Raw genomic sequence first — 17,000 nt, 5'->3', positions numbered from 1 at the left:
GGAGCATCGTATCAAGGTGCGCGGTAGAGAGAGGAGGCTAAATGGATGGGATCCCATGAGGAACGGAGGGGGTGAAGCAGGCCGATATCCCGTCCGCCATCGTGCTCGATGATCCCACGCTGGCGCCTCCAACCCATATCCACACACGCACCCCTCCTACCTTCTCCACCGCAGATGTGACTAATGCCCCTCCCACCCGCCCATCAGGGAAGAAATCCTCATCCTCTTCACACTCGATCCATTCATCCTCCCCTTGGCTGCGACGACGGCGACGTCCCGATGCGTCCTCCTCCCGCGTCCCGCCTACGCCCTCTCCTCGCCCGACCTCCGCCTCATCGGATAATCCCCCGCACTCCCCACATCTACTCCCCCATCCGTCAGCCACCCCCGCTCGCACACGCTCCTTCTTTCCCGTCTCCCATTTCAGGGTTTGAGCCCGTAAAAACCACGGATTCTCCACCCCCGCGACCATTTTTAACGTTTCCCCTCGCCCAATGGCGTGTCGGTTCCTTCCTCCCTTTCCCCCAAAAGCCATTTCACCCCCTTCACCCGCCCTCGCCCGTTTCCTCCGTGAAAAATTAGAGCTATACCTCACGACCGCCTTTCCCGAGCGTCCCTACCGTCCCCCGCCCTCTTCGCCGCCGCCCATCGACAAACCATACCCACACCCCCTCCTTCCCTCCCTTCCGACTTTTAACCATTTACCCCTCCCTCCCAACAAATTCTTGCTTTTCCCCCTTCCACCTCCTTCCTTTTCGCCCATTTTCCTTTTTTTGCTCTCTCCTTCTTTCCTTTCGTCTATTTCCATCGCCATCTATGCACTCATTCGCAATTCCATCCTCCTCCGTTCACTACGAAATGCAGATACACGTCTAAATTGTTTTCGGTTCGGTTTCGCGGAGAAGCGATCAAGGGAAAAGCTTGTTCGAGAGCGAGTAATCGCCCGCTGGCTCCAACATCACCGGCGGATTACGCTTCTAATGCTTGCCTCAAAGTAGGCATGAGTTTTTAGGAACTGGGAATGATATCGGCTGTTAAAGGTTCGAATCCTTACGTTTAGTCAGATTTCAGGAGAAGAAAAGAACAAAATTTGAAGCATAAACTTTAGAGGGAATATGAAACATTGGTGTGATGTGAACATTACTTATCACAAGGCATATCCGCAAAAATAATAACAAATCGCCATCGTGGAACCCGTTTTTACTTAAAATAGAAAACTGAATACCGATGTTCAGGAGTTCTTTATAATGGTTGCTTTTGTAGGTTTCTCTCTCAGGTAGATTCCACATGCTATCCTCGTAACCAGTACTACGCCTGGCGTCTTGGTCTCAACTTTCGAGATTAAATTTTTACGTTGCCACTTTGTTGCAAAACGCCACAGAAAATAAATAAAACAAACGTCAATGCTCATCAATTCAGACAAATCATGGCGTTATATGCACGCTCAACCACGGCTACCACGCACCAGTTATCGGCTCTTTCGAGGTAGTTCGTCTTTTTTTGGACTTGTTTCTCTAAATATTCTAAATACCAAACGAACCCTCTTACATTGATGATAACAGAAGCAAAACTTTCAAGACCCAGTATTCACAAGAGGTTTAATCATAATAATAACCGAGAGATTCATTAAAAAGCAGGCAATGAAGAAGACAAAATAATAATGAATATTTCTAACTTCAGTGAAATCAATAATGATAATTTAATTGCGTTCTAGCAACATTAATTTCGCTAAATTCATTTGAAAACGATTTAAAAATTAAGCATCAATATCAAATCAAACAACTCATAGGGTTTTGCCTGGAGAATACTTTAATTCCGTGGGATTCGTAACATTTAGAATTATCCAAAAATATTTAAGAATAATTTTAAAACAAGTTTAAATTTAAGGGTTTACAAAAGATGTTTCGGGATTGAGGGGATTATTAGGAATAGACACATAGAAAGAAAGCATTCAACCATCCATGAAAGGTGCAGGATTTTCGATGGTGACATAATTCAGCAGTGCTTTTGTGCATTGGATGCAGCTTTTCGTGCAGGAGCGTGCGGTGGGCTCAAGACTGAATTGCATGTGCGAAGCATGCAACCGAAATTGTATTCCGGCACAAGAACTCTACGCAAGTTCGACGTATCAAAACTTTTATTTTCACGAAAAAATATTTTCATTCGATTGACTGCTTTATCCCGCTATTCCAAAAAAAAATTCCCTCGCGCCGCGCCTTTTCCACATTTACATGCTTTCTTTGCCATTTTTTTCGGTCGAGGCTCTGATTCCAGCAATTAATGGCACACGGAGAAGAATATTGATACAAAAATTTGGATTCAAAACAGGCCACACTAAAAAAATTATAAATTTTCAATTTATTAAACGTTATTTTCATTTAAATTCTGGGCAAATTTTCATGCCCAAATCCCTTTTGAACCCACAAGAACAAAGCAACTCGGTCGTCCCGTCAAATAATCTGATTATAGGAACTGTGAAAACAAGCCATAGGTTATTATAATGTACCCGTTGCCGTTCAGGGGATCGATAAGTTATAGTTACAGAACTAACCGTAGGGCTTAATGTCATGAAAGGCATTTGAAGCTCTGAGCTCTTGTAATGTGCACTCAGTGTACACAAACGGGCTTTTTAATACCGAAACAAATCACACCTCCCGGTATTATTACAAAGAATTTCGAAGTTTTTCCATTAGTTTCAATGAAATATTGAAGAAATTACAAAATTAACAGCTCCTTGCTGAAGAGGAATTGCTGGGATACATTATAATTTTTCGCGGAGGAGAGAGTAACCGCGTTTTACTGTCCGGCCTTCTTGCAAGTGGACCGAAAATAGTGGACGACACGAAGTGAAGAGCCTCCAGAGACCGAATCGCGTGGACTATCTAAAATGTGAGTGGGGTAGAGTGGAAAGGGGGGGGGAGGGGTGTTTGGGAATGGTGGGGTCGCGGGGACCTCTCAAAAGAGGGAGTGTCATCCGCGGAAAGGTGTGCCCTCACCTTCTCCTGCTGCAGCTGCGCCTTCATGAGCATCGCCTTCTTCTTGTCCTTGCATCGCTTGTTCTGGAACCAGACCCTGATGACTCGGGGGCTGAGGCCCGTCATCTCCACCAGCTGCTCCTTCATAAGGGCGTCCGGTCGCGGGTTGGCCGCGTAGCACGTCCTCAGCGTGTGCAGCTGCTTCTCGTTGAGCACCGTCCGCACCCGAGTCGGCTTGCCGTCCGAGGAGCCTTTCGAGCCACCGCCGCCTCCGCCGCGACCGCCGCCCCCGCCGCCTCCCCCGCCCTCCCTCCCGCCCTTGTTCGATCCGGATTCGGAGGAATCTGCACGGGGTGAAAAGGAGAAACACAGGTCGGTCAGTCAAGGCGCTCGAATCGGGGAAGATGTGCACAGACAAGGTTTAGATGCACTCGGATGGAAGAAAGAACACTTGTCCACGCAACACGTTTTATTTCCCGACCATGTTTTCGACTACGGCATCATTAATAAACGGTGCAATGAATTTTCACCAAATAAGTTTGAGGACATTATGCTAGCATAAATATTAATCATCTATCCCAATGTCGTAGATATCATCTACCACATCGAAAGGACATTCGAAAAACTCTAGTGATATCGTAGTCTTTGATGAAACATAAACACCATAATATTACCATCCGCTTGCCCGATGTAATTAATCTTTGAGCTCCATTCCGAGTTGCCACTGAGTTCGTTCTTGGTATATTGCGAAATTCACTGCATTTTTTATGCAGTACATAACATATTTATTGATTTAATTACACGGAAGACGAGGGTGCAAACTGATTGCGCCCGAGAAATCCGTGGAATAGATGGGAACTTACAATGGCAACAGGAATGTCAAAACCGAAGACTTTGTCTGAACGAACACATGGAGAATAATTCATATGGTGTAATAGTTACTAGGGTACAATGCAATGATGTATGAATATATCACATTTGAATCGTAATTTAAGAGGACAACACGAGTGCCAGATACACAATTGCAGTACTTGACATTGTACTTTAAGTGATTTCACAGACAATACAAATTATTCTCCGAGAACAAAAAACTCCAGTTTGTCAAAACATGCCGTTGTGATAACGTTTTAATTTTCCTCAATTGATTGATAACCAATTACAGATACGCCATTAATTCTGTGGGACATAACAACTAACTCTTCTCATTTTCGCATTGAATAACAGCGGAGAATGTGCATTTGATTACACGAGGTGTTAGTCACTCGGGTCTTTTGGTTCACGGCGTAACATAAATAAACTATCACTAAACAGCACCCACTGGCAAGGCGGGTCTCAAACCGCGAGCGCCTGGTTGATGGGGAGGGGGAGTAGCGCTTGAATTCAACGGGCCAACAAGGTCGTCGACGCAACCCCTATGCTGCGGGAGGCATTTAAAATTTTCACGCGTGTGAATGCGCGAGGCGGGTGGGTTTGACCACGAAGCTGCCCGCAGTCGCCCATCCCTCCGCCAGGTGGGGACACCGTCGCTTTCCTCCCAGCCACCCGTGCTTTTCGGCGGCCATTCTCATTCCCTCACTCCTACATGATAAAGAGCCTATACTATCGCTCTCTTCCCTTTTTCCTCTCCCCGCAGAGGCACCATCCACCACCCCGTGGCGCGCACACACTGAAAACCGACTGGCGCCTCCGACAGTGTTCAGTGTCGTACACTACCCCCATCCCCACTCCCCCATGCGCCCATTCGAAACTGCCGCGAACCTCTTTTCCGTTCGTCCCACTCCACCCCCTGCGCACCGTCGAAAATAATCCTCCCCCTCCGTGCCTAATTCAGTGGGAAGCGCGCGCCTGGTTAGGTGCGAGTGCGGGGGAAGCGGGGACCCCGTGGCGCCATGCATATTCAGCGCCTTGGGCCGTGTTGCTCCATGCAAATCAGAGGTGCGGCGGGGGGAGGAGCGAGGGGGTGGGTGGGTGGCAATGTGGGGTGGGGGTCCGGAATGAAAGAATGCTCCAGGGGAGGGATTAGATTGTTGAGGGAGCAGAGGGGACGGAATATGAAGAAGGGAATGGGGAGAATGTGAGGAAGGAACATTTCAAAAGCACCTACACCTCCCCCCCCCTCAGCAATTCCTAAAACCCAAATAGGTATTAAATTCCTAGAAGTAGCATCATTTGGTGTTAGGGGCGGTGTCCATGGAGCCATGCGCCCTAGTATTCATGATAATTAACTAGTACTTGAGGCTAGAAAGGATCTTGGACAGATAAATCGCGCGCCTTGAGGATAGCACAACAACATGGGGTGAAACACCAACCAACTCATTTTCTTCCGATCGGCCAATGCCTTATGACCCAATCAAATATTAAGGGCACTGCGCTGCTATTCAAGTGCGGGTGGTAGGGAGTTTTGAAACTATGTTGGAGATGTGGGCTACTTCCCAAAATTTCAATATTGTACACATCCGTGTGGTTATACCAGAATCACTGCTATTCCCTCCGTGAAGAAAATTATATTGTCAGACAACCCCCACCACCTTTTTGCTTAAAAGAAGGATATCGGTTTTTAAGTAGCCTTGCCTAATTTCATCTCTCTGGATGTCTTCTTTGATTCTGCTGTCAGAGAGATGGGGAAGTTATTCCAGAGATGTCGTGTAACTTAATTTACGAGTGTAATATAAGTAGCCACAGCAATCCAATGTTTTAAAATAGTAACATAAAAAGAATTATTAGTAGTTTGTCAAGAAGCCGTATGCGGTGCGATAGCCCATCAAAAATGTGTCGTAACCCGGTATATTGCAGTTAATAATGAACCAAAAAGAGAGAATATCATGTGAAATGAATTGATTCACTATTTTTGTCAATGGCATCGGTGTTTAATTTGCAGTCCTTTCGTTTATAACTGGAGAATATATAGTGTAGTTTTATATCAAAAAATGAATATTAATATAAGAAATGACTCAAAAAATGCCGAGGGGGGATTTAAAAAGATGATAGTACCAATGAGCATGTTCCCTGTTCAGGAAAATTTGACAATGTACAATTTATGTGCTTAATTAAACAGGGGCTTATAGAAAGGAACACCACAATACTGAAACATAATGGAAAGGATTAACTGAATGTACGTCTTCCTACTGGAGGGAAAATTAAAATGTAATCACTTTTATGAGGAGTTGCGTGCGGGAATTATGACAAGGATATTAACTTTAAAGCATATTTCAAAATTTACGACTCAGCCGAGTTTGTGGGAACGGTGGCTCGAGTATGATCATACGGCAAATGAGAGGCTCAAATAGAAAATAATAGACTACTCCCCACCATCTCTTCTCATCCTTGTGATTCACAGACGCAGACAACCAAGCGCAACCCTCACTCCGCTCCGGCATTTCATCCGCCGACCGTCGAAAATATTAGCTGAGGTATTACTGTTCCACTTTGAAGGAGGTACTAGATGGGTAATTCCACGCTTAAGTAACCAGACGGGAGTAGGTTTTCGAGTAGAGAGGACTCGAGAGACAGAAAAGGCACGAATCCCAAAAAAACTTTTCTTCCCTTTTCGTCGCGAGAGACGTACCGAAACTTCCTTACACACGCCCTATTCCTTTGTGGCCACGCCTCACAAGCTACTCTTCAAAGTCCATCCTCTCCCATCATCATCATCTTTAAATATATAGCATCACCGTTACATGTGTACACTGCACACATACTTTCTTTTGTACAACGGGAACAATTCAACCGCGGAGGATTGTGGGAGCGATTTAAGTGAGATTCCGCGCTCACTTTTCTCTTCCAGCGAGCTTTGAAATCGAGTCAAAGTCGAAGCTGCGAAAAATCGACGGGGAGTTTTAGAAACCAGGCGGAGGAGGAAATGGGGAGAACAAAAGGAAATGGCTAATGCGGGGCGAAAAGAACGGGATCGAGGAAACATCTCCCTTCTATCTTATCGCCCTACTCTCCTCACCCTCCCCCCCTCTCTCTCTCGCAGTTCACGGAACAGATGAAATTCACGCGGCGGAGGGAACCCACCCCAGCAAACAAACACATTTACCAACGGCGCTAATCAAAGGCGGCCTGATTTTCAAAGCGACGGTTTCGGAATGCACATAGAGTATAGTTTCAGGAGCGCGCGCGCGAGCGCACGCTCGGTCTGGAGCCGCCGTAACAAGTGGGTTCCATTAAGGAGGGTTTTCAAGTCGCAAAAAATGGGATGGGAGGCGTATTTGTCCCGGGATTTTTGAAGCATCTTTTTAAAGAGGAGGTTCCAATTCACCTCCCTTGTGGGTAAGGGAGGGGGTCGGGACGGGGGATCTGTGGGGATCGGATGCGAAGAAACAAAGCTAACCGCCGTCAAAACAAGCGGAACAAAATGGATCGGTAATGGTCTCCGGCGAAATAAAAGTGGGGCCGAGGAATTTGGGGGCAATAAACGATAATAGCCATCATGTCGAGAAACATACGACTCCCATCATCCGTATTTCAATCCGCGAACAGTGGCATGCCGCTACAAAAGATTTCAATGAGAGTTTCACATAAATACTTCTTTCGGTTTGGTTAACTATGCACTTTGAAGGTCAGATAATCATCCGCCTTTCTCAGAGCTGCGATTTTATCCGTGCTGAAGCATTCAAATCCAATTATTCTGGCTTTGTATGCTCCTACATTCGTCGAACTGACGATTTGTTTACAAAAAAAACACCGTATCCTTTAATTGTAATAAAGCGCGTTCTCAAGATCTTTCATTTATTATCGCTTGTATACAAGAAATGAGAATATTAAGAGTTGATCAAGCAGATGGAAAGAGATGATACTTATTCCAGTCAAAATTTTTACTAATGCGACCCAAGATCCGTCGCTTGGTGTGATATTTAGGTCACATCTCAAGGAAAGATGGGTGGTGATGATAAAACTTTTGAGAGTAAACCACAGTTTTGTATCATTTCTTCCTTCCTGGAGAATTTCCACAGAGTGAGGCCTAAGAGTTTTTGCCTAAGGTGAAGTGATCAAGAGTTATTATTCTTATTTATTTCTAAGATAATTTAAGCTACGTTAATATGACGCTAAGGCGTGTGTTTGTTTTACTTATTATGTGGTAGGAGGAAATACAATTTTTTCATTGCTCATTACATGCTACCTAACCAATATGTATGCATGCGTGTGTGTATATAGTATACACACACAAATATAATATTATATATATATATATATATATATATATATATATATATATATATATATATATATATATATATATATATAGCTTTAAAGAAGAAATAGAAATAACTCAGTTCCTTCCTTCTCTTCCTTAAACATTTAAACCAATATCTTCCCGTACAATTATAGCCAGAGTCCTGGACGATTGAACAAGGGGGAATAAATCTAGAGGGCTGCAAAGAACGATCAAGCGCCCGGTGCCGTTGCATGGGTGGTGGAGGCGGAGGGTGTGTTGGCACGGGATGGGAAAACGAGGTGAGCGAGTGATGCGGTTGCACGGAGAAAAGCCCTCGAATGCTTCGCGCGATGATTCCGTTTTCCTCACTTCTAAGAAGCAGCTCAGGAAACAGGCGTATGTAAATGAGGACTCACTTTGTGCTCACAAGACTCCAAATGATAAAAATATTTAAGGGCATGAACACTCAGATGCGAGTTAAAGGACCGCATTCGCCGAAGAAGCCTACTCATTATGATGAGTAATTTAAAATGGCTTGAGAGAAGGTGCTGGGAAACTGTTTCTGACTCTTTTCAATAATTAGGTGCACACGACAATTATTTCCATGTGCGCAACACTAATTTTCTCTTGATTCAGTAATAATCTCCCGAGTTCTCCCGCTGGGAGTGATTGTCTACGCACTTAGTAAACACCTTATGCCTTTATAAAGGTACTAAGTGTTACTAATAACTCAAAAAAGCAACTGTTAATGAAGAATAAGCTAACAGGAATTGCTGGACTTCTAAAGAGAAATGTTTTCTTTCTATAGTCACACATTATCAAACAGTAAATGAGGAATTAACGTGAGATTTTCTCAGGGTGGCCAAACGTTACAAATCACTCGATCGTTTTCAGTACACACGTAGTTCATCTATCATTTAGATGAGTTTAAAAACGTTTGAACCTTGAAGCATCATGCCAATGACTCCTAGATTACGAACAGAAATGATCTAGAAGAATTTCAAATACCCCTAGATCCTAATCTATACCTGCTATACCTACTGTCACAAATATCTCATTTATTATCTCTCATAGTGATCACAAATAAGCATAAGATTAGAGGGAGAGCGTATGTTGGAGTGAAGGACAAATAATTAATGGGTGATATTGGGATTTGAAGAAAATGTTAGGGAAAATTCGAGCTAATTTTCCTTAGTAAAATAGGATTTGAGAAAAAATAACCACCCGATGCTCCATACCCCAAGGTCGGAGTCTATATCGCAATCTATATCGGAGTATTAAGCAACGGTAAGCGTCTAAAAATCTATTACAGATTGATTTATTATTCATGATGAAATGTGCCCTTATTATCAACCCAAGAATTAAATTTAGGTTCAAAAGGTTCAAGATTCAAATCCATTACCTTGGATGAGCAGTTCCGTAAAATCCAGTAAAGAGGTTAAGCAAGTAAAATATTTTTAACGGATGCTGAACTTACGGTGGCTTTTCTCCTGCTGTGCATTGGGGATTTAATGAGTTTGAGGTTCAACGAAAAATTAAAAAAAAATGAAATGAAATAAGTGTGCAGTGGCAAAAAAGATGACACTGATAAAATTACTAACGGAAACAAAAATCTGGGAACTTTATAAAAATCAGAACAGAATGACCAAAATACGTTATTCCTTCCAAGATCCGATCATTTCTTGATTTTGGCTTCGTGCGCCACCAGAGGACGGACGGATACGAAGACGTGACACGGCCAAGCGGGAAGGTGGTCGGCCGCAAGGCCTTGAAGATGTCAGAGCTCTAAAGAAAAGAAATTTTGCCATTATGCCGAATTTAATGACACCATTGCGATGCAAATTTCCCAACCTGTAACCGATCGACACCTTCGCAGAAAAGTCATTTCCGAGGCCACATTGCCATTGCAGCGCTTCCAATTAGGCTGTGGATGGAGGTGGGGGGGGGGGTACCCGAAGACGCTCGTAGGACTAACGGGAACCCAACCCTTTTTCTTAAAATGTGAACTAAGATTTAAGCTTTGTATCATCTGCTTATGGCTGTCGTTTCCCATAACTGAGGAAAATAAGACTTTAAAATATATTGCATAAATGGATTTGTATAATTGTCTTTTTAGCAGTGTTGTTGAAAATTCATTATTAGCCCATCGTACTACGGTAGGAGAGATCAGTGAAATTACAGAGATTAAGTGTCGAACAGATAGATTTAAGATTTGATATTTTCCACGGACAATTAGGGATCATAATACTTTCTCCGACCGCGGTAGGGTCATGTTCGGGTAAACATTACGTAGCCTGGTGTGTATTCACCTCCTGCCACACACCCTAGCGGTGGCTTGCCGGGTACGTAAATATTTAAGGACGAGGTACAAAGCGGAAACTTTTGGGCGATGATTTCGCAGATGGCACATTCGCGGGAAGATTTTATCATTCAGGTTAGACATAATTACATTCATTAATTCATTGAAAAGAATTTTCCTTACTTTGAGCTCAATTTTTGCTTTGTAAAAGTCTGTCGAAACTATTGCACAGGTGCGAGCCTTCCAAAACGATGAGACGAGTGTGACACGAAATGATACCAGTAGTCGCTGCATGGAAAATCTCCACCGCAGTTACTCCTACCGCATTTGATACTATTTAAAGAGAAGTGTCTCCTTTACGACGATCCCATCGGCAAACGTAGGAGCCGCAGTCGGTGTGGCGGTGGGCGGCCCGCCCCGTCCTTAATTGCCGTGTTACCCGGAGTCAAGCCTTGGCAAGCGACTAAAGAGCAAGTCGGGGAGGGAGGTGTGCGTTCGGGAAAAGTGCGAGGGAGGAGAAGTGAGGCGGGGGATCGGAAGGAGTGAGGAGTGGGATTAAAGGGCGAAAATGAGAGGGTAAGTAAGTGGCACCGGGGTGGGGGAGAGAGGGTGTAGCGAACGGGTGGGGGTAGCGAAAAGGGCTGTGCCTATGGGTGTGGGAGAGATGAAAACAGAGAGAGAGAGAGAGCAATTAATTAACCCTCGGAAAGCAAACCCTTCCCACGCAATCCGACGTCCTCGCTTCGTCTACCTCCTTCATCCACCCCTCCACCACCACTCCCCTTTCTCCTCACACACTAACCCTCCTCCCCCCTTTCTCTCCCTCCTTCCTCTTCTTCTCCTCACCATCCTCTTTCCTCCCTCGAGATGCAATATCTCCGACGAGAGATCCGCACCGCCGACTCTCCTCATCTTGTCCCAGACGGAAAAGATTTTCCTCACAACCGGGCTCGAGCCAAGGTCGATCGTCAATTAATCGCGGGCGACCGCCCCGCCTCGCAGCGGGGCGATGAGTAGCCACATAGCCGTTTTCAGCCGGGGATAAGAGGAGAGAGGGAAACCCGATCGACCGGCGTTCGCCCAAAAGCTCTCGGTTTGAAATTCACACTCTAATTGTGAGCCTTAAGCAGTTAACTGCGTCCCTCCATCCGTAACCTGTTTCAAGGCTCACAAACGTTTCCCAGCGGAATCCAGTAATATTATGAGTAGCCTCATTCAGACGTTTGATTGGGCATGCCAGCCAGATATGATTATTTAGTGCTTGTCCCCTAAAAATATTCATGAGGGAATAGTGAGTTAACTGTCATACAATTACTTTGGAAGACGCGATACAGTGAATTCCTATTTAATGATTTTATTCGACCCATGTGAATGTCGGCTTACACCTGGGGAAGTCTTAAACAACATATGCAATCGGAGCGCTTATCAACTACCAACAACATTTTTGAGTGTCCGAAATAGCTTTATAATCAAAACTTCCTGTGAATTGAGCCTCCAGTGACAAAAAACCAAGCAAGGCGGCAAAAGGTAACAATGTAACAATTTCACTTTCATTAATTTTACAATAGAGAAGTCAATTCTCTTAATATTTTCACTGTGGAAATGGAAATGCAATGCTAAATTAGGCAAATGAAATTATCTTGTGTTACAACATATGTTGGGTATAACACTTTATTTATTTATAATCAAAACCTATAAATAAAATGTAAGGCCGACCAGTTATAATTGCATTTACATATCATCTACGTTGGTTGAAACATTTTATTATAAATTCTTAATAATTAACCCAAGAAATTGAGTCTTTAGAAAACGAAATATGCTATAATTATTAATTGGAAATGTATAAATGTTAAAACTCTCGGATCACTAATTTGGCTAGTAGACAATTCATCACATATAAATACATAACAATAAAAATTAAAATAAATTCTCACGCTTCACATTGTGATTAAATATGCTATTTTTTCTTAACTGAATTCTGCAATACAATCACATACTATATCATCTTTTATAGAAGATGATATAGTATTTATAATCGAATTCTTATCACAGCAACTAACCTAAGTTAAAAGTTGAAAATAAATGATAGTTATTTTCACCTCAACCCCACCTCAACCGATCCTCCATGATAACTATTTAGGCATGGCGTAAATAAGCATTTAAATAGAATATTTACGTCTTTCATTTAATGATACCTATAATTTTTATCGTCACTATTGCCTCTGGCAGAGAAAAGAAGGAAAATTTCAACGTATTTTAATTTAATGACTACGTAACGCACAAATAAAAAGAATGCTACCCATTTATTCCTTGGGAGATGATATCTCCGTCGACTTTATTAGCAACATCCTCAAGTTCATTTATTCCTTGCATATGTTAAGTGGTCATTATGACTCCCAGACTAATAATAATCAACAATCGCGAGTTACCACAACGCACACAATAAGGCAATTCCGGGTAAACAGCCGGGCCCCTTTATCCGAAATGCAAAATAATGCCACTCCGATGGAAACTGGAATTTCAACTATGTAAAGCAAACGCCGTCCTGACCTTACCCTGCCTTTGCGCAAGTGTGTTAACTAGCTGTCCATCCACCCGCAACATTTACGACACTGTGAAGGAATTCCTTTGAGGGATTTATTGCACTCCAATATAATTCGAATTGGAGGAGTATTTCTATGCAAACTAATTGATTTCCCATCGATCTACACATCGGAATCGTCGGGAAAGACTTAGCCGTAGAGTTGCAATGATGGAACGGGAACACCAATAAAACAAGAAACGCGATAAAAATTACGATACGCTCTATAATGCGAAAAATTTAACTTCGATGCATATAGAATAATGAAAAATAAAAGATTCACGACGAAAAACATTAGGAAAGGAAAAATAATTTTGAAAATACAGTCATCAAGAATTTGAGCACCTTGCTTATTACGACGCATTGTAGAAGTAAGAAGACAGCTCAAATGGCCATGATCTACGAATATGTCGCTTTAATCGGCACAGTCAAGGAATTTCATATCATAGGAAAGTTACCAAGTCAGATTAATTCTATTCAACACCTTTTTTTAAATCATTAAAATCCCAGCCCTTTCAAAATATTATGACTTAAATTACATACAAAATGGATTGCTTTCTTTAAAAATGAATAATTTGTTTTTAATACAAGGATTCAAGGGTTATATGACCTCGGTAGCCTAAGCACACTTAAAAGCAAAACATGCTGTGAAATTTAGAATGGATGTTATCTGAAAATATTATAAATTGAAATTTGTTCAGCATAAATGATCAGCTCAGTTGAATCACACCCAGGTAATCAGCCTTCAGCTCATCTAGGCATGGGTAAAGAACCGCGTAAATTACCGCCTTGTAGCTACCGTCGAAGTTGTTTTCTAATCCCTTTCGACCGGACTTCGCAATTGTCAGTTATGACAGACCAATTTTCACTTTAAAAAGTGTTCGATGTTTTCCAATCGGATTGCGGTAACTCGGTCAATTCAAAGAAATGCGCTTTCTTACGCACTGCTAAGGAGAACATCTCAAGCGGAGAACTACTTTCCGGAAGAGTCATTCTTAGGCGTGACCCTTAAATACAAAAGAAAGAGCTTTAGTTGGAAGGTTCCTCTCCATCAAATAGCACGAACAAGGTCATAAAGCACCCCCACATACAGAACTGGTACAACGCTTGGTATCAATGCCTGCGGGAATTTAATATGGGTGAATTCATATCGGTGTCAATAGGATCAGACTCGGGAGTTAGTGCTACGCAGTTCATGATCACACGGCCCCCAAATTCATCTGCTGACAAAACAGACAAGCACGGCCACACTTCGTGGAGGATTACCATACCTGGTTATCTCTGTAGCCGCTAAAAAGTACTAAATTTAAGGGAATGGGCATTAAAGAAGCAGAGAGTAACTGAAGACTCGACCCTTTGTTATTCTATGAAGGATGTTAATTTTTCAGAAATTTATTTTATAAACCGGTCGATTTTTGCGTGGGTGAAAAAGATAAAATTCCCATTGAACCCTCGGCTCACGTTTTGTCCTCTAGGAGAAAGGTAGGCCATTGGGGAGCTTATTCTCGGAATAAGATCGCCGATACGTTGTACTTCCTTATTGCTATTTTCGCACTGGCACACTGGTCTTATATTAACACATGAAATTTCACACAATGATTTCTTGAGGCTGCGTATCAAAATGACGAGTCGTGTATCGTATAAATTAGCACTTCCGCTTTGCAGTTTTTGAGGAGTACATATGAAAGGGTGGTTGAACTACCACTCAGACATAAAAATAGAAGTCGTGAAAAAGAGTTTCATTATTGAAGACTTTTAAATAATCGGTGTCGGGTTAGAATTTTGTGGGAAGGAAGAAGAAGTACCATATGATGGATTATAAACAAGATATCAGGTAAGAGCTCATTCTAACCTGAATTATAGGCTTTGTAATTCCTAGGAACAAGATTCAATAAAAATTATACGTTCAGGGAGACTACTAAATTTTCCTCGAGTAATATAGTATATTGTTGAAATATCGATACGGCTCGTAATTCTTGATTCAAAATAAAAAAATATATGCTGCCAGCCAGAGTGCATTTTAACCAACGTATAAGAAAGACTTGTATATTATGGAGAAAATGGCAAACCTCTTAATTGAACTCATCCATTAAGAGTACCGGAAAGATATTATTTGCTCAATTATTTATAATAAGTTAAGCCGTCTTAGTAATAACATCAATAGAGAGCGTATACATTGATATGTACATAGTCAACATTTAGAGAAGATATGTACATTTACATAGCGTAGAGACATGAGGAGTACTCTTTTATGGGCGGGCTATAGAAACAATATGTGTTTCAATTTAATTGGCACTAAATACCGTCTTTTAAAATAAGAGGAAAATATGTCAACATATTTTTTAGGGATTTCTATCTTAACTTTAGAGGAATGGATTCTTTTCGAAGAAATTTGGTTTGAAAAATCACTCGATCGCAGCTATTATGATATAGTTATTAATCGCAGTTATGAGATTTAATTTACGCAAATCTTGCTTATGGGGATTTAAATTTTACTCACGCCATGCGAAGGACGAGAAAAAACATCCGGGTTTACTTTATACCCACGCATTCATAAGAATGAGAAGTAGAGGTTGTAAACGAAGTCTCCGAAGTCACGATCTCTTATTATGAATTATGGCACTCAAATGCTTGTGAAGTGGTAAGCTACAGCGGAACTGCTAAGAGTCGAAAAATCTCTCTATCCGAGAATATGAGAAAACCGATCACGCTTCTACTATTTATATTTTGAATAAAAGAGCAATTCTATCTTTTAGGTTAATATTACCCCCAATCTTGCTGAAGGAATTATCCCACCTATTATTTTCTAAAAAAATCATTACTTAGCCATTTGAATTGCAATATTATTTTAAACCAGCTGCACAATGCCTCATTCGATAGAAAAAATTCATGTTACAGTTGTTGATAAAGTATACAGAATTTTGTGGAACAAATTACAAATCGCGGCTATTTTGGGCTTTAATTCCCTTAAAATGATAACTATAAAAAATCATCTTCTAAAATTCTAATTCTATTGATTAAGTATCTTTGATAGTCGTTCAATCAAGTAATTTTGACGCCTCCAAACTCTAACAACCACATTTGACAAAGATGAAAGTTCTGAGAAAAGGCAACATCGCTGATAAAATACAACAGCAAAGCAGACTTCCACATTTACTAGCCCTAAGTAGCGGCGTTTCCAAATTTAAAGGGTACAACGAACACGAAAATATAAGACCAGATATAAAAAATAATTAGTGATGTGGCTCAATGTGACTTGGACAAAATAACTCCCTATTTGAACTCACATTCGAATACTCTTCACACGGTGTTCGAATCCCAATGAATTCTAATTCTTTTTTCCCCTAGCCATTCTCTTCCCATGAGAACTTGCACCCGTTCGTGTGTGTGAGTGATCCCGAGGGAAATTCTGCGTTGTCACGCAGAATTTCCTTCGGGATCGGTGTTCGCGAATATCATCATATCATTATAAGGTTATATAGAATATAAAAGTGGTTCGGTAGAAATATTGATGAAACGCTCAATTCACTTCATTGAGCAGTCAGTCGTAATCTTTATGAAGACCTAGTCTATACTGTAATGAGTTTCTATATCAGATGTATTTTAGCACTTAGCGAGCGAGAAGAGGTCGTAGGTAAGTTTGGGGCGGTGTGGAGGGTGCGGATGGTTCAGCGGCGGCCGGTTGGAGGATCGGGGGCGCGGAGGGGACATCGGGCGCCGAGCACGTGCCTCCATGTCCTCGACTCCCACGCATCTCCAGTGTCACCATCTTTCGCCACACCCCCCCCCGCCCTCAACTTTCGCCGCCACGACCCCGACAACATCCGATCGACCCCGTAAGCTTGGGTGCCCCCTCCCAGCAGGAACCATCCTCCCCTCCCGGGTCCAACTCTTTTCTTCCACGAGGTCCTCGTCCACACAACATCCCTCGAAATGCCCGTTGATAGCAGGCACGGGGACGGACATCCGGACGCCCAACGAACGGAG

The 17,000-nt window shown here is 42.4% G+C and overlaps 1 protein-coding gene across 1 annotated transcript in view; it reads right to left on the bottom strand.

Annotated features, from left to right (window-relative positions):
- tup (LIM1_Isl and LIM2_Isl domain-containing protein tup) overlaps nt 1–17,000 on the bottom strand; it is a 340,217-nt gene that overhangs the window by 59,174 nt on the left and 264,043 nt on the right. Inside the window, exon 6 of the mRNA XM_071598899.1 lies at nt 2,997–3,319. Coding sequence (XP_071455000.1) covers nt 2,997–3,319 — 323 coding nt within the window. The remainder of the gene's footprint in view (nt 1–2,996; nt 3,320–17,000) is intronic.

The sequence above is a fragment of the Hetaerina americana genome, unplaced genomic scaffold (assembly GCF_022747635.1).
Source record: "Hetaerina americana unplaced genomic scaffold, ioHetAmer1.1.p SCAF_1, whole genome shotgun sequence".
In the NCBI taxonomy this organism is placed as follows: domain Eukaryota; kingdom Metazoa; phylum Arthropoda; class Insecta; order Odonata; family Calopterygidae; genus Hetaerina; species Hetaerina americana.
This window is presented reverse-complemented; position numbering and strand designations above follow the sequence as displayed.